Consider the following 19,035-nt stretch of genomic DNA (forward strand, 5'->3'; position numbering starts at 1 on the left):
CTGTTTTGTGTTTGGGTCTTGGTGTTTAGCTTTTTGAAGTTACAGGTAGTTGGGACAGGCAGGTCAGGGGAGAATCTGATTTCGAATTCAGTAGATATGGTGTAATAACATGGCTGCCTGGTGGGGATTACAGCATTCTTTTCATCTTAAATATCAGCAAGGACACCAAGGCAAAGCAGGTTCAGTCTCCAGCTGTTAATAGATCTCTTTTCTTACCTGTTAATTCTTAGTTTGAGAGTTTATCTTCCAAGTGCTGTTTTTTTCCCTTGCTATTGATTTCATGTAGAATTTTCTTCTTCTCACTAGTGGAATATGTTCCAATTTTTTCCTCCATATCCAAGTGTGCTTGATATTTCAGCTGCCACTGTAGATTTCTGGTCTTTTCTTAGAGTTCCCCAGCTGTGGTGTTGGTTTATGATAGGCCGTAGCTGTAATTAGGAAACAGGATGTGGTAGTTAGACGTATCTCCTGAAAAAACAGAAGATATTCCTACAGGAAAGTATTTAGTGTGACACAGTTAGGACCTGCAGGTCACAAATTGAGCCAAAAGATGAGCAAGTCTAGGGCCTGGAGATCACTTAGTTGGAAAGGTATCTACTACAAATGTCAAGAATCTTTATTTGATCCCCAGGAAAAAATACTAGTGTAATGGTGTGTGTGTTTAATCCCAGCATGAGCACACAGAGGCAGGTGGATCCCTGTGGCTCACTGATGGGCCTACTTAGGATCTCAGGGCTAGAAACCCGATCTTAAAAACTAGGCTACAGGTGTGTGTGGCCTGAGAAATAACACTGGAGGTTGCCCTTTTGCCTCCACATGGTTGTGCACTCTATTTGCATACACATGCAACTGCACATACACAAACATGAATACACACAAATACATATACATACACCAAAAAGAGCCACTCCAGTTCACGCCGAGAGGCAAGCACATTCTCTCAGGAAACTGCCTTATCTCTAGTCTGTTCCTAAACAGTGGTTTCCCTGTAGCTGTTGCTTTTGGCTGTAATGTTTGCTTTTATTTCGTTGACAGTTACTCTTTGCTTGGCGTGGAACGAATTCTGTCATGGTGGCTTACAAGCTGTACCACATGTCTTTGATTTCATAGCTACTCTTAGGAAAGGGGACATCTGCTCCCTTTTTGAGCATATCTGGCTCTGATCCAGTATTTCCTAGGATCCTTCTTCCCTCCCCACTTTTAGGGCAATCTATATCTTTTTTTCCCCCAACTCCTATTTTATTTGAACTATCTCAGATTCTTGCTGTTAAGTAATTTCAGCATTTGTGCCCATCTTAAGAGTACACACTCTACAAGCCTTCCTTTATACTATTATCATTTTTAAAGAACATTTTCAGGAATGCATTTCTCAGTTTTAGGGATGCTTTCATGTGTGTGTTTCCTTCTGTTTCTTTCAGTACCCATTGTATTGGTTTCTTCCCTTTGCAGGTCTGCAGACTCCAATTCCAGAGGTCATTGTGGATATGGATTCCATGGATATCTTCCCTGTGGGCTGGTGTGAAGCGAATTTTTACCCCTTGACCACACCGCACAAAATAGTCTGTAAGTGTTGCCCAGTGGAATGAGATGATGAAGACATAGTGTCTATAATCTTGGTGAATAAATGGGCGGTTTGGTACAGGAGGTGGTGAAAATCGAGTTTCTAGGTGTTCTAAGGATTGCCTGTATTATTACTGTCTCAGTTATTCTTTAAGTGCTGGTATAAACAGACATTTGGACTGTTTTTGTTTTGTTTTATTTTGGTGTTTCAAGATAGGGTTTCTCTGTAGCTTTGGAGCCTGTCCTGGAAGTTGTTCTGTAGATCAGACTGGCCTCAAACTCACAGATATCTGCCTGTCTCTGCCTCTTGAGTGTGGGATTAAAGGTGTGTGCCACCGCTGCCTGGCAATTTGGTCATATTTTTATAGGCGACAGTAAGGAGGGTATTAAAGGAGGCTATGCAATCCACTGTTTTGATTGGAAAAGCTTAGATTAGACATCATATTTTTTTTAATTTTCTTCCCCCCTCCCTATTTTTGATAAAGGGTCTTACTATGTAGCCTAGGTTATTTTCTTTGTAATTTTTGCGTATGTATGAATCTATGTGTGTATATATGTACATGTGAGTGTATATATATATATACACATCTCTCCAGGTTCTCCATTAATATTTATTTCTAATAAATGTTTATCACCCTCATAAAAAGGTAGACCTTAGCTTGATTTATATGCTACGTTTGTGTTGTTAATCAGTCTTGACTCAGATAATTCTGCATTTTCTATTATCAGCATATTTTTCCCAAGGCAGGATCTTACTATGTAGCTTTGACTGTTCTAGAACTCATTATGTACACCAGACTGGACTCAAAATCACAGAGATCCACCGCCTCTGCCTCCTGAGTTTTGGGATTAAAGGCGTGCACCATTATGCCCAGTGCAGCATCTGTTTACGCTAATCAAGTCTCTACAACTAATAGAGTCTGTTGGGATAAGAGTTCAAGTTTGCCGCCTTTGCAGCACAAGGTCTGGCGAAGGAACGGATGCAAATGTTGGAGCTGGAGAGACAACTCAGTGGTTAAGAGGATGTACTGCTCTTGTAGAGAGCCTGTGTTCAGTTCCCGGCACCACGTCAGGCAGCTCAAAACTACCTGTGCCCTCAGCTCTAAGGAATCTGGCCCCCTTGACTAGACTCACAAGCACACAGCCCCTTATACACACACACTTGCATAATTAAAATTTAACGAGTCTTCAAAGAAACAGTAGCAGAGTGCTCTCATCTCCCCAGGTTATTATTTGCTCGTGAACTTGAATATCTGACCAAGCACATGGCTAGCTGCCTGTGCGCCCCCCCCCCCCAATTCAGCATTTTCTTTTCATTAAGGTTGATTTGGGGACATGTTATTTTGGCAGTATTCTTTGCCTTATCACAATTTCTGTCGAGTTTGCAACAGTTTATCTTGATGTGTTTTTATGTGCGGTACAATATGTGCTCTCTTTATCTTCCTTATTAAAAGTGCCCTTTAAAATAAAATAGTCAGGAGAGTAGTGATAAGATTAAATGTACTTACAAATTTTTCTTGCTTGATAAAGCTATATCTGTTTAGTGCTAGGAGATATTATGTAAATTTTGTGGCTTGACTTCAGCAGCTTTTTAGTTATAAGAATAGGCACAGGACTCATCTTAATAAAAATTAATATTATAGTTTATATTATATATTAATGTTGCATATTGTAATAAATGATTAAGACTTTGTCCTAAAAACCATCCTCATTATTTAGAGGCTTAAATGACTTCGAGAAATAATTCCTGTCCCATTCAGAAATAATGGGGGACTGGGGAAGCAGCTCTGTGGAGACAGGGCATACCTATCTGGCTACTACCCTAAAGCCTGGTCTCAGGCCCAGTGCTGTGCAGGTTGGGTGTTGTGGTAACCCCAGCACTTTGGAGGGGGGTCCTGGAGGATCAGACATTCAAGGGTGCTTGCAACTGCATGTCCAGTTCTAGCCTGCAGAAGGCCCTGTCTCTAAATAAATAAAACAGGGTACACTTTTACACTAAGCCATTAGAAAAGAACTAACCTCACTAACAATCTCATTTTCACTTTCTTTTCCTATTTTACAGCAGAAAAGAAGAGAAAGATAGCAGTTGTACAGCCGGAAAAACAGTATGTTTTTTTCCTTCTCCCCACCCCACTCAAACTGCATGCTTAGCTACAAAGGGCCTGAGTGGTTTCCTTAAGGCATTGGCTAACAAGCATCCCACCATTGATGGTGACAGCTCTTATTCCTTGTGTGGTTATTATGTGTAAAGTGCAAAGCCCACTCTCAGTGCGTTCTACAGCCCCGTGGTTATTTCTCACATTTTATTCTACATGGATGGAAATGACTGTCTCTGGTACTGATGCTTGGTGGCTCTCATACGACAAGTGTAGTTTATAGATGGGGGGGGGGGTCTGGCTGGCTGACCCTGAATGCCTAGAGGCAAAGACTTCTGTGTCACCCCAGACTGCCTGTCACCCAACAGGCTGAAAGTCAGAAGCTGCTATATTTCTTCATATCTTAACATCCCCATTTACAAACAAAACTGTTCAGGGTTTTTTTTAAAAATATATATTAAACTTGGTTCCATGTGTAACAAGTACAGGGTTTTCCATTATGGTGTAGATAAAGGCTGCAATTTGGGGGGAAAAGGGTGTTTTAGGGTAAAGCATTGGACATGTGGGCAGAGTGTGTTTGAAAAGTTGGAACTTCCGGTGAGCTTCTTGTGCATTATAAAGTATTTAAAATACACCCAGATGTTCCTTCCATCTGCAGTGATTGTGTTTTCTTAAGGAACCAAAACATATGGTTATAAAGTTAACTGAAACAGCACCTTTTCCTGTACTCAAGCTTAAAATTAAACCAAAGGAACAAAGCAAACACTTGCACCAATAATTGAATGAGGACAATGATTCTGAGCGTATTTTATGTTGTGGGCCAGGCTTGTAACTTGGCTCCAGTTTATCTGTGTGACATGAAATAGATAGATTAACACGAGGCTCTTGATTGAGTCCTAATATGCAGTTCTTGGATTAATGATTCTCTCACCTCTCACGAATTGCTGGGCCCCCTTCTTACGATTCTGCTTTAGGAAATCTGGGGTGTGGTCTGAGATTCTGGATTTCTTCAGTTCCCAGCTGATGCCAGTTCTGTGGACTGTCAGGGAACCACAGTCTACATCCACTGCAGCAGAGGATGCTCCCCTCCCCATCCTAAGATATCTGGAGATGGCTTATATGACATTTAAGCAGTTTTCAAAAACCATGGTCACTATGCAGCCACATAGGCATAGAGGAAGGATGTCCAAAGTCACCTGAAAGTTGCTTTCAATTAAACACTACATTGAAAAAGTCTGACATTAATTATGCGTCAGTTGGATCTGGAATGTCATTGAAGACCTTATTCTAAGTTCAGAGGAGACTCATTGATCAGGGCTGGCCACTCAGGGGCACTTGTGCCCTAGACTTTTAGGGTCATCAAATGAATTTGAAAAGCAGCTTTCCAAAATGACCTCCTTCCGTAGTTACTGATGCTACTCTTGTACCCACAGCCTACCTTACAATGACTCTCAGGTTTCCTTCCTTTCTGACATAGTTCTTTTAAATAATGAAGAGATTTAAGAGAGTTCACAGTGCCCTGCTCCCTTCTGTTCCCTGTAATAGTTGATTTTCTATATCCACAGATTGTCATCCACAGTGCCTGTTGAGAAAATACCTCATGACCTCTGCTTATTCCCTCACGTGGATACCACAGGTAAATGGCCCAGGAAGGACTCTGTCTCACCCCACCATGTGGCCGTGACGGGAGACACGGCTGTCACTTTAGTCACCGCATCTCAGCTTTGAGCCTGTTTTCTTTTCCTCTGTTGCCACTCGCTGACACGTATACATCTTCAAATTTTTTGTTAGGCTAAAGTTGTACCTCCTCTTTTCTACTGTTTGGCCAGGAGCTGTAAGCAGGTCCCATAATCTTCAGGAAAAGGATCTGTTTGGTGTTTGGCCATTACAAATCAGATTAACATTCTGTGTCACAGACCACGGTGAAGGAAAGGAAAACGTTGAGCAGTAGTGTTGAGCATTTCTTTCTTGCCATTTTATCACAGTTCCACTTGACTCTTTAGAGACATGGTCTTGTCTTATAGCCCAAGTTAGCCTTGAACTCTCAATTCCCCTGTCTCAGCCTACCAAGTACTGGGATTCCAAGTGTATGCCACTGTCTCTGGCTTATCCATTTGCACCTTTGCCTGAGTGACCTTTACACCCCCCCCCGCCACTCAACTTTTTGATTTATTCAAGCAAATCTGAGCCTGAGAAGCTGATTATGACAGGTAGATTTGTCAACACATTGTTATATCTTTGTGAGATCGTGAACTGCCATTGGACCACGAAATGTGATGCAGATAATGATGTCTGCACGAACTGATTCTTGGACTCAGGCTTCTGTGTTCTTGACCAAGCCGAATCTGCTTTGAATTCCAGGACTATGGTCTACATGCTATGAATGTTCCCATTAGCTGATTCTCTCTTTGCAGTAAATAGAACAATTTTATAAGTAGGTTAGATGGACACTTAACTAAAAGTCTGGTTAATACTACCAAGAATTTTAAGGAAATTCAGTTGTGAAGTTAATTATCTAGCTTGTTGTGTAAAACGCAAGTTTCAAAGTGTTTTTTTTTTTTAAAACCACATCAGCTGCTGTTTTATAGCCCACTGCAGTTATAGTACTCTTTTTCATATGTGCCTACTGTCTACTGGGTCTGAAGTTTAAGAAACTGGCCTTTCCAAACCGTTAAATTACCTTCCCATAAATGGTTGTATTTCTGAAATGATACTACAGTGCCCATATCTGTGGCATATCTTGGGTAAGAGCCAAGTGAGTAGATCAGAGAGTACTTAGCCCAAAGAGAGATTTAATTATTTATTATAAACACCAAGAAATTTTAATCAAACCAGATGTGGTGGTCCAGCACTTGGGAGCCCAAAGCAGATGAGCTGTAAGTTCCACAGCAGTCTGGGTTGCAGAGCTGGAGACCTACTATGTCCCACTGCGTGTGTCAAAAGGATGGGAGTTCAAGCCACAGTCAGGTGTATTTTCTCTCTATCATATTGGCAACATGGAGAAGCCTAACAATGCTTAGTTAGCCTGGATGCGGGACAGCAGCAATGCTAACACGATACTGTTGGGAATCTCATTGGAGTCGTCACTGTAGGGAGCCGTGTGGTCATCGTTACTGAGATGTGGCTATGCAGATGGATGGACAAGCCAATGCTACTATGTCCTTACACAAATACCCGGCCCCTAGAAGAAGTTGATATTTGAAGACACATTCCTTAAGTCATTACCGGAAACTCAGGAAAAGTAGCTGTTAGCTAAGTATTTGTCAGAGAAATGACAAATCAACCGGTATGACCATAAGAGGAACGAATCATGGATAGAAGTAAACACTTCTTGTTTCGAGTTTGTTGGTAAATTCCATATAATTTTATGGGCTTGTGACTCTAGGAAACTTAAGTAAACTAACAAAATCTGACAGAAAACCACCCTTGAGATGTTTTTTGTAAAGATCCCAGAAATATAACACTTGTTGCACATAACCATGAGTTGAGAAATAAAGTTTATTGATTTGTATGCGAATGACAACTGACATATTTCAGGATGGTGGTTACTTCTAGGGCAGAGGTTTTCAACCTGTGGTCCATGACCCTTTTGGATCTCCTAAGACCATAAGAAAACACAGATGTTTTATGAGTTATAATAGTAACGAGATTGCAGTTATGAAGTAGCAATGAAAATAATTTTGCAGTTGGGGTCACCACCTGAGGAACTGTATTAAAGGGTTGCAGCCTTAGGAAGCTTGAGAACCACTGTTCTAATGGCAGTGAGGGGAGTTGCTAGGGTAGAACTTACAGGGGATCCTATCTATGCCAGTGTTTGTCTTTGAGCTGTGTAGTAATTCCCAGTTTGTCATTGTTATAGACTACTTCTTTCTATAATTCAGATATTATATAATCGACAGAAAAGTCTGTGTTTACATAGTGGGAAAAATAAGCAAACTGTAAAAGTATCTTAGTGTAGATCTTAAGACACTTTTGACAGCTCTGACAATGGGCTGGTGTTAGGACACCTGTGTCCTAACTTTTCTCCAAGGGGAAACCACTTTTCTCGCTGTCATACTTTGAAACTCAAGTCAGCCTGCTTAATTAAGAATCTTAAGAACTCTAGCTCCTGGGGAAGCAGTGACCACTCCGAGTCATTTCTATTCCACATTTCCTACCAGTCAAGACTAGATGTTTGGATCCAGCACAGGTCTTGACAGCACCATAAAGTCCCGGTAAAGCAATCCCCGGCATCCACTGTGCCATACATTCTCTCCCAGCAGGGACTGTCAATGGGAAGTACTGCTGCCCACAGCTCTTCGTCAACCACCGGTGTTTCTCAGGCCCGTTCCTGAACAAAGGGAGGATCGCAGAGCTACCTCAGTCCGTGGGACCTGGCAAGTGCGTGCTGGTGCTTAAAGAGGTAAGACGCATGAGCTGTTCTCACATTCTTAACTTGTGGTTAAGTTTCCAAAGGGGATGTCCTATCCCTCAAGTGGTTTGGTTTAGCTCACATCCAGGAAAGCGCCTCAGTCTCTGGGGATGGACTGCTAGAGATTCAGATGTGAAAGAATGGCATCCCTACCCTTGAAAGACTCACAGTCAATTCAACATGCTTTCCTTCAATGAGTTAGGGAGGTATGTTGTGATATATTTAAATCAAGTGCTCTAGGAAGGCAGGAGAATTAATATGTGGAGTGAATACTCGGGACCAAATAGTACAAGGTTTTCAAGGAGGAAGGTACCTTATATAGCCAAGTGGGACCTCATATGGCAGGATAAAGTGGCGGACACATTTTCTTTTCCTTTTCCTTGTCTGCTTTTTTTAAAGACAGGGTTTCATATATTCTGGTCTGACCTTGAACTCACCATTAATGCAGTGTTGACCTACAATTCATTATGCCCCTCTCTCCACCCCAATTTAGAAATTACAGGTATACACCACTACCCAAGTTTTATTGTAGTGATGATATCTAACCCAGGACTTCCTGCATTCCACCAGCTGAGCTACCAGCCCAACGAAGGGACATCTTTACTGTCTTCTCCCCCTCCACAGTGCCTGCCTGGCACCTGCACTTAGACAGTAATAACCTGCCTGGTTTGCTTGATCCATGCCAAGCCCTGGCCACTCAAGACTTGGAGAGTAATTTCCATTTCCTTTCTTTATGGGGAGGTGACCTATGGTAGAGGCTCTCCTCAAAGAAGCAAATAGACATCGGAGGTCCTTTTACTACAGTATTTGTTTGTTGTTTTTGTTGTTGCTTTAAGACAGGGTTTCTCTGTGTAACAGCTCTGGCTGTCCTGGAACTCTATTTGTAGACCAGAATGGCCTTGAACTCACAGAGACCCACTTGTCTCTGCCTCCCAAATGCTGGGATTAAAGGCACCCACCACCACTGCCTGGCATAAACAAACTTCGTTTTATGAAGTTTTTATGTGCATTGATGGTTTGCCTGCATGCATAAGAGTGTCTGAACTAGAGTTAACAGAGAGTTGTGAGTTACCATGTGGGTGCTAGGAACTGAACCTGCCTCAACCCAGCTTCTTTGGAAAAACAGCTTGTGCTCTTAACCACAGAGCCATCTCTCCAGCCCTACTTCTACTGCATCTTACTGGCCCAACTTCAGGTGGTATTTGTTGACCCACTGGAATAATGAAAGTTTCCAGGCTCCTTAGGGAATTCTCTGCTCTTGTCCTGTATATTCCAGGGCTCCCTTTAAGAAAAGGGATGCCAGTGTGACCTTTCTATTGCTGCTGTGCCAGAATGGATGCTTTTTAAAGCACAGTTCTATGGCCACACAACCCATCTACCCATTGATGTAATATTTACCGGGCAGCTTCTAGGAACCAGGCGCTATCGCTATCTGAACCACTGGATCAAAACGCAGTACCACTAGGCTTCTTTCAGCGTTTCCCATTTGATTTTGGAAAAATTATGTGATCCAAAACTTAACAAACAAAGTAGAGGGAAAATGGATGGAGGGGACCAAATATGGCAGATGACATTTTGCTTGGCAGAGGTAAAGTGCAATCTCTACCGTATGGGCATTTGGGGAAGATCTGGCTAGCAGGTCGGTTCTGGTTGGAACACAGGACATTAGGCTATGGCTAAACAATAGATATAAAAGGCTGTGTTATATTTTAAGAATAAGAGGGTTCTGGGTTGTATGGTGCTTCATTGTTGAATAGCACCTAGGAGCTCAGAGGAAGCCATGTGTGAGCAGCTCTCTTTGGTATTGCAAGCAGCTTGAATGTGAAGCCTGGGTCTTGGGGATTTCTCAGAGTCACTGCAAGGTGATGTGACTGGACTGTGGCTACGGTGGCATAGATTGTTTGCCTGTGATAGTGCCTGGTATTGACAGGTCAGGGACACTAAACCTAACAAAGATTCAGTGACTGATGGAGTTTTGTCGCGGGCCCTGTAGGCCTGATTCACGTGGCAGGTTCTGGTCGCTAACAGGAGACTTTCTATTGTCTGCCAGCTGAGTTAACTAGCAATAAGACCTTGGCTTCATTCTCTCTTTAGGGACTGACTATCTTACTTGTCTAAATTATTTTCTTTCAAGTCAAAAGAAGTTACCCCAATCATTTTCTGATAGAATGCCAGTCACCAAATGTAAAAGCCTAGCCAGAAGCAATGTTCTGATGACAACAGTTAGTTTTCACTGATGGTTAAAAGTGTCTGCAGAGTGGTGGAAGGAGAAATAAATAAATAAAAAGCAAGCGCCTCAGTTCTGGAAGTGGAAGAAAAATGTAAGTTCCACCAAACCAATATTTATGCTAATGCTCTTCTTTGGTGCCAGAACCTTTGCATGGCTTCAAATTTCATTCTGCTTAAAGAGAACGAGGCAATTGAAGCAGAGACACAGCGCCTTGCTTTTCTGGGCCATCGGCAGTATTGGAAATTGAAACCCTTTTGTATCTTCAGAAAATGTGAAATGAGGGTTGTTTTCTCTGTGTCTCATCTGCTCTAAGTAGATAGTGTCTGTAGGTGGATGTAGGGCTGGTGTTTGGAAAGACTAGCTGCAAGCTTAGGAGAGGAAGTTCTAAGACATGTGTGAGGGGTCTGTAAGACAGAAGAAGCTTATAGAAAGCAGTGACTAAACCATGCATCAACTTGTTTTCTGGATATTAGACTTAGGAGAGCTCTGTAGAGACCCTGAAAACCATGCATGACTGACTTGACTTCAGAGATAGTATTGAGAGGAGATAGATTTAAAGCTGAACCCAGAATCCATCCAACTCCCAACATCCTATAAAGTAAACTCAGGACCTGAAGTGGGTCTTGATCTTCTGTTGTTAGGGACCAAGTCAAGTCTTATGAGGACTCCTTATGTGCTGGGCCATTTTATGGGTACCATAGAATTATCAATGACATATAATAGTGATGGCATTTGTCATAAACATGCATGTTCAGTAAAATCATTGCTAAGTGGGAGCATCAGTTTATAACTCAGATCATTCTAACCTGATGTTTTCTCCAGTTTGCCAAGGTCCCTGACAGACAAACCATGGATTTACGTAGTATTATTCTAAGACTGTTAGTATCTTGTGCCATCCTATGGAACACCTGGTCTACCTGTTGTGTTTAGTTAAATGCAGTGTGTTACTGGGGTGTGCACATCCTCATAGTAAAGGGAGAACCAGCCACCAGGGACATGAAACTAGAGGAGCAGAATGTCTCATCTGCTGACTCGTGTCAGCGTGTCCTGAGATGAGTACCTCAACTTCTGATGATATTCAGCTGGCCATCACTCTGTGGTTGCATTAGCTTTGCAGAGGTGTTACCTCTCTTCTTTGGCAGCATTGGCTGTAGAGCTAAAGAAAACGAAATAGAGGGGAAACCAATACACTGTAAATATTATTAGAACTTAAGAACATCATAATCTGTCTTCCCTCTTTCTTCTTCTGCTGCTGCTAGCTAATTCTTAGAAGAAAGGTTCATAGAGCCTGTTCCTATAGGGAACATTTGGATGTGATGAGCCTTTGTGAATGTATCACTTCCTTGGAGGCGACAAGTCTCCGCAAGTGTACCACTTCCTCGGATGTGATGAACCTCTCTCTGAGTATGTCACTTCTGTGCTGTGTGTCTTTCTGCCCTAGTGAGTTGAGGTTGCTGGCGAAGCGATGAGTCTTGTAGGCATGAGTAGGGTCCAGAGACTAAGTGTGATCATGTATATCAGGTCTACCAAGATGGTGTCCTCTTTTGGATTGAAGAAATAAATATAATCCTGCTCCACACTGTCCTAGTTTGCCCACTCCGTTATCTCCATATTCCACCTTGTTTTCTCTGTCTCTGTATCTGCTACCTATTTATCTGCTTCTCTAACCATCTGTCTGTCTATCATCCGCCTTCTAGTATCCAGCCTCTATAGTTTTCAATCTATTTGTCCATCCCCTACCATCTATACATGCCTGCTATCTGTATCTTTGATCTTTGTTAGCATCTGTCATCCTGTCCATCTATTTATTCAGCCAACATCTAGCTCGATGATGTTCATTATACCTATCTTACTTATCATCTGTCTTCATCATCATCTATCATCATTATGTTATATATCTATTATATATTTACAGCCATTTATTTATATCTATACATCTACCTATTTATCATCTACCTATCATAGTATCTGTGTATCATCTATTACCATTGTTATCCTCTGTCAAATACTTGTACCTATCTCATTATTTATCCTCTGTTTATGCATTCCTAATGCGTGAAGTCAAGAAGCAATCTAATTGTGGAGCTGATGGAAAATGAGGATGGCTGTCAAGTCATGTTCGTCAGTGAAACGGAGAGAAGTTGGCATTAAGTAACAGGGATGGTCTTATTAATTCTTAGTTTTTATTAGCATCTGTTAAAAAATAATGGATTTCATTGTGATCTTTTCTTATGTATATTTAATGTATTTTAATCACATTTACTCCTGAATATGTCCATCTAAGTCATCCCCCTTTTTACTGAGACTGTCTTCTTTTCAGCTAGACCCTTCTACTTTAATATTTCTTGACCAATGAGTTAGGGTTTCATATAGTAATATGGTGAGAGGTAGCTTGAAGGCAACTTACCCATGGCTGTACCACTGAGGAAAATGACTCTTGTCCCAGCAACCCTTATCTGGAGGGCACTCAAAGGGGGTTTCTGTGAAGGGACTTTTGGAAAGAAGCCCTGAGAGAGAAAACAAATGGGCCTTATGGATATTGTCCTATTTCATGACAGTAGCACACCTGAGACCATGGGCTTATTAAAAGGAAAAGAATATGTGGGCTCTGAGTCCCTGGGCTTGCAGTTGGTCCAGTTGCTTTGGGATTCTTGGTGAGATAGTCCATCATGGCGGAGAGTACATGCTGGAGGAAAGCTGTCCACCTCCACGCTTTGAAGTGATAAAGAGAAAGAAGATGGGCTAGGATTCCTTCATCCCATTCCTGGACATGTTCCTAATGACCTAGAGATTCTCCTACCTCTCAGTGCTGTCTGGCATTGGGGACCAAGCCTTTCCCACCTGGGCCTTAAGGGCCTTACAGATCCAGTGCTTAAAACATTTCCCACCCAATGTGGCAAGAAGCAAATAAGCAGGGAACTAACAGTGTCAGGAATCTGTCTCTGCAGGGTCACAGAAGCTGTGCCCAGTGTGGTAGCAGCCATAGGGAAGATGACGAGGTAAATGCATGTGCTCCACAGACAAATGGAGAAAGTCACCTTGCCCAGAAGCCTGTAGCTTCCTGGGGATTTAACTGAGATTTGATCCTAGGCATTTCCAACTAGAGAGGACATTGCTTTTCTCCTGTAACCCATAGAGGGGTACTTGCTTATGGGGTGTATTCTCAACATTCCAAAGTCTAAGGGATGCCATGAGCCATTGCTTTACAGTGTGGATTTTCAATTGGAGTTGCTCAGACAGAGCTTGGTTGATAGTTTCCTTAGTTGAGGATAGGCTTCATGCTGTTTCTGATCTCTTACAGAGAACATACTGAATTGTCTTCTGATAGTTTGTGAGGCAAAGTCATTTGGTTTAACTCTGCCTAGTGATATCTATCTTCTTAGTTTTTATTCGTTCATTTGTGTGTTTGTGTCTACTATGCATGTATGTATATTGCTGGCATGCACCTGGAGAGGTGTGAATGCATTTGGAGGCCTGAGATACCATCTTCTTTTGTGTTCATGGAGACAGCACCCTTATGATATGGCTAGTCTGGCTAGCCAGCTTGCTCTGGGATCTCCTGTTTCCGTCTTATGAGACTGGGATCACAGGTGAACTGCCACACCTAGCTAGCATTTATGTGGGTTCTAGGGACCAAACTCAGGTCCTCATACTGTCTGGCCAGCTCTTTAGCCCCTGAGCAGCCTCCCAAGCTCCCATGGAGTTCTTTTTATGGGGCAGCTGTATTTTCTTCAGCAATCATGAATGCAGTAGGTGTGTGTATCAGCACTCACATCGGAGAGAACCTTGTTGAATTTGAAGACAAATGGGCTGGTATTGGGGAAAACCATGAGAAAAAAGAATCCAGTATTGGGTATCTTTCTAATTTAATTACTTCTTGGTTCCGGGCTGAGTTGAACTCCGGAAGACAAGTTCTGGTCCTATTCACAGTCACCAACCACATTCTGATATGCAGCAAATGACAACGTAGCTCTGGGGTTTTCTCCGCGAGTCACAATGAAGAGAAGCAACTGAAATGTTATTGCCTGGTGATAAATGCTTCACATGTTACTACAGCCAGCTCTAATTAGATTTATTTTTAAACTCAGCTTTTAAAATTGTACTGATGGCAAACAGAAAAAAATCAGATGGTTGTTTTAATGTAGAAAACAAAATGAACCACAACAGTGTCTGTATTGCCTTGTTTCATTCTAGCCCCTGGGTTCAAGTATGCCTCTTGTGAGGGCTAGTCAGAGCCCTTGGGACAAAGCCCAGTGCCACCTAGGACAAAGTGGGTTTCATGCTCACTATATAATACAGTTTGTCTCTCTTTGGGTGGAAGTGTAAACGGTCAAGGTTGCATACATGTTTGGGAAGATATAGGTGTATATATGTGTAAGTACATGTAGTGGCCAGAAGTCAACTTTGGGTATCTTCCTCTGTCACCTTATTTCTTGAGACATACTTTCAAAACCTGAAACCTGGAACCCACCAATTTGGCTAGCATGGTAGGCAAGCAAGCTCCAGGGACCGCCTGCCTTTGTCTTCCCAGTGCTGGTGTTACAGGTGCCTGCCACCACACCTGACTTCATATGTAGGTACTGGGACTTGAACTCAGATCCTCATATTTGTGTGGCAAGTGCTTTACCGATGCAGCCGCATCCCTGTCTCTGAAAGCTTCATTGTTTTCAGAGGTTAGCAGGCTATATCCACCCTGGCCAATATTTCCTGAAGATCCTTCTGTCTCCCCCTTTATGTTGACTGATTTCCACCCAAAGGAGACTGGTGGCAGTCCTGCTTCTCTCTCATCTTGGAATTAGTTTTCTCACTCTCTATCATATTCTGCCATCAAGCATGCAGTCTGTGCCTCCAGTCTGACGTGACTACCCAAACCTTTTCTGACCCTGGCTAAACTCAAGGGACAGTGCCACGTAATTCTCCTACCTCTCTGTATTCCTGGCCCCCCCTGGAGCTGTCACAGGTGGCCACTTTGTGGAATATAACCCCTGATTCCCTGATTTACTGTTGACCGTATCTGGTTATCAGGAGCTTGGAGTGTGGCAGAGCTTGTGAATGTCAGGAGCTAATTGTGCAGACATGCTGACGCTTTCCTTGACTTCCGGCTCTGGATCAGAGTTAGGAGTCAGCTTTGGCTGCATGAGGGGCTCTTTCCAAAATACAACAAGTGAATCATGACTTGCTGAGTGAGAGGCCGGTGCCCAGAAGTCTAAGTTCCTTGATTGTTTTAATAAATAGGCACTCTGAGATTACTAGGAGCGCCTCTGTTCGCTAGGACCTGCTCCGTTGGCCCTTAGTGTGTATAGAGATATCTGGTCGTTCTGGGCACTTTGCTGTAGGCAATCTCCACATATTTATTTTCTTGCACTTCAGACTTGGAAATGAGTATGTGATTTGAACACATATGACATGGATGATGTTAATGCTCCAGACCAGTGCTTCAACCAATACCCAAGCACACTATCAAATCAAATGCCCGTAAGCTGAGGCTTTATCAGCTTTCAGGAACTTCTCCCACTCCTTACAGGCAACTGAAGACTCCATTGCAGTGTGAGCCCAAACATAGTGTTTGCTTCTCTGGTTACATAAAAAAAGTGCAAGATTAATGATTATCTTTAATTAGTTGTATTTGAAGGGGTGTGCCCATGAATACAGATGTTTGCGGAGGTTAGAAGAGGGTGTTGGATCCCTTGGAGTGGGAATTGCAGGCAGTTGTGAGCTGCTAGACATGGGTGCTGGGAACCAAACACAGGTCCTTTTGCAAGAGCAGTACCTGCTCTGAGCCACTGAGCCATCTTTCCAGACCCCAACATGGGTCTTCCAAGACAGAATGAAAAATCTCAGGACCCTAGTGAAGAATCACTCTGTTGGGAGGAATAATGAAGAGTTCTCAAGTATCAGGCCCTCCCACTAGTGAGCGGTTTCCAGTTTCCAAGCCAGGATGGCTCAGTTTTCTGTTTTCTAGTTGGTGAGTTAGTTCCATGTTGGCTCAGAGCGTCCTATTCGACATCATCAGAGCCCTTCGCTTAATGAGATGTAAGGCGAAAACCTTGTCAACAGCGTGTTTTTGGACACCTTCTTGTCAAACTCAGCAGGAATGGACACAGTTGTGGCTGATTTGGTGGTATCTTCCTCCCTGCAGGTTCTCAGCATGATCATCAATGCAGCCTATAAGCCCGGGAGGGTACTGCGAGAACTGCAGCTGGTAGAAGATCCCCACTGGAATTTTCAGGAGGAGACCCTCAAGGCAAAGTAAGTGTTTCCGATTCTGGGAAACAAGGGATGTGTGATATCTGCCCTGCTGTTTTGAGACTTCTCATTCCTTGATTTGCTATCACCAGACAGACAGAAGGAAACAGAAGGTCCGTGGTCTCTCACCTCCCTGTGCCACATGTAGTCTTACTGTCTGGATTAGTTTTTATGATCTCTGTGACAAAACACTTAATAAAAACAACTTACGAGGTCAAAGATTTATTTTTCCTCGTGGCTTTAAGGAGTTCAGGCCATGCTCGGGCTCCATTTCTAGGTCTATGCTGAGACAGAACATTGTGGCAATGGGACAGTGTGACAGAGGTTATTTACATCTCAGTGGGCAGGAACTCAAGATAGAAGAGTGATAAGATGATTAAGTATAATCTTCCAAGACACTTCCCCAATGACCTATAACTGTAACAGTGACATTTCTGCTATATTGAGTTGCCTTAAGCATTAAGATTACTAGTATGAAATGCAGATTTGCTTAACTAATATTTAGTGCATGTATGTTTTATGTATATGTGCTTTGTATATGTGCAAGTATTATATGTGTGTGTGTATTATGCAAATATGTATGGAGGCCAAAGAGCATCGTCATGTGACATTCCGGTGGTTTGTTGAGACAGGGTCTCTCATTTATCTAGACTTTGCCAAGTAGGCTAGGCTTGCTGGACAACAAGCCCCAGATGTCTTTCTGTTTCTCCATCCCCAGCTTGAGGACTACAAGCATACATAACCTCATCTGGCTTCTTTACATGAATTTTAGGACTTGAACTTGGGTCTTTGTACTTGCAAGGCAAGCATTTTACTGACTGAGACATCTCCACAGCCCCTTAAGTAATAATACATTTTAATTGCTAAGCATCCAAAAAAATCTTTTGGTTTCTAAGCCAAAACATGATTTATTAAAAATGAGAAAAACATAGATGTCACCATTGCAGGATGTTTGTTAGTGTTGGCTATTATGACCTGTTTGTACCACATAAGATGTTCTCTACTTTGGGATGGACAAAAGTTGAAGATAGAAAAAACTGATATTGCTTTGACTTACATTGGATAAAGTGGCAATGAGGTCTGGGTTCACATATTAGGTGACTTTCTTCTTTTATTTGGAAATTGGGAAGGTGGCAACTTTTTGCTTCATTTAAAATCTCCTCCTCCTCCTCCTCCTCCTCCTCCTCCTCCTCCTCCTCTCTCTCTCTCTCTCTCTCTTTCTCTCTCTCTCTCTCTCTCTCGTGGGAGTTTTCAAAGGCAGGGCCTCTATTAGTCAACTCAGCTTTTTTTTAAACTTTTTTAAAATTTAGTTAATTTAGTTAACTAAGTTGCCCAGACTAGCCATGCATACCATGCTTCTTGGGAGACACTGAACTTGAGATCCTCCTGCCTCAGCTCCTTGAGTAGTTGGGGTTGCAGGCATGTGCCAGCACACCTGTCTTGCTTTGCATTTCTACATCTCTGAAAGGAAGAGTAGGAACCTGGGCGCACTAGCTCGTGGTTATAGAGGAGACCATAAGAAAAGGTCCCTGTCTCAGGAGAGCTTCATGTTGAATGTTACTTAGTGTCTGATGAGGCTGTTAGTCTTTTGTGGGTTTCCATATTGCCCTATGGATAGCCAAGGAAGACCTTAGACTTTCGATGCTCCTGCTTGTACCTCCCAAGTGTTGGCATTGCATTATGCACCAGTGCATCCAGTTTAAGCTATGGGGATGGAAGCCAGAGCCTCATGCATGATCTCTATGGCCTCTGTTAATAGTGTTTCCTGGTTCCAGCCATGTGACCAGTGAGACAGTTTATGGTCAGCTGCTTACTCAGCATTCCGGGTGTCTCTTTAGATCAGCCCTGTTATCTTCAATTGCATAAAAGCCATTTATGGTCTAACGGTGCCCTGCCCAGGCACAAGGGGAAGAGAATGAAGGACAATAAAGAGGGTTAATTTTTACAAAGCAGAAAGGCAGTGACAGGCAAAATTACATGTCATCATTCCAAGAAACTCTTACAGGAGCTTCACCCACAGCACAGAAGAAACAAAGCAAGGTTTTTTTTTTCCTTTTAATATTCCATATTCCATCTTCTCAGAGGAGGGCCGTCTGCCGTAACAGCATTTTTTTCAAGCTGATGCCGAAGACTCCAGCAAGTGTTCATGCAGAGATATCCTTTCTCCTCACTTTCGACTTTTTCTGTACCATTCACTGTACCCCAGAGGCACCTAACAGCCATGGAAATAACAAACTTCTTTTTTTTTTAAATTTATTTATTTATTAAGGATTTCTGCCTCCTCCCCACCACCGCCTCCCATTTCCCTCCTCCTCCCCCGATCAAGTCCCTCTCCCTCATCAGCTCGAAGAGCAATCAGGGTTCCCCACCTCCCTCCCCCTCCCCCGATCAAGTCCCTCTCCCTCATCAGCTCGAAGAGCAATCAGGGTTCCCTGACCTGTGGGAAGTCCAAGGACTGCCCACCTCCATCCAGGTTTAGTAAGTTGAGCATC

The 19,035-nt window shown here is 42.7% G+C and overlaps 1 protein-coding gene across 3 annotated transcripts in view; it reads left to right on the forward strand.

Moving 5' to 3' along the window:
- The window catches only part of Sfmbt2 (Scm like with four mbt domains 2), a 181,052-nt gene that overhangs the window by 137,665 nt on the left and 24,352 nt on the right, over positions 1 to 19,035 (forward strand). For 2 of the 3 annotated variants that reach the window (XM_013349026.2, XM_026783077.1), the window contains exons 12-16: positions 1,450 to 1,563; positions 3,623 to 3,665; positions 5,222 to 5,292; positions 7,916 to 8,058; positions 16,437 to 16,546. In XM_013349026.2, the coding sequence (XP_013204480.2) occupies positions 1,450 to 1,563; positions 3,623 to 3,665; positions 5,222 to 5,292; positions 7,916 to 8,058; positions 16,437 to 16,546 (481 nt within the window). The remainder of the gene's footprint in view (positions 1 to 1,449; positions 1,564 to 3,622; positions 3,666 to 5,221; positions 5,293 to 7,915; positions 8,059 to 16,436; positions 16,547 to 19,035) is intronic. The other variant, XM_026783078.1, reaches the window with a different exon arrangement.

This window comes from Microtus ochrogaster, chromosome 16, assembly GCF_000317375.1.
Source record: "Microtus ochrogaster isolate Prairie Vole_2 chromosome 16, MicOch1.0, whole genome shotgun sequence".
Lineage (NCBI taxonomy): Eukaryota > Metazoa > Chordata > Mammalia > Rodentia > Cricetidae > Microtus > Microtus ochrogaster.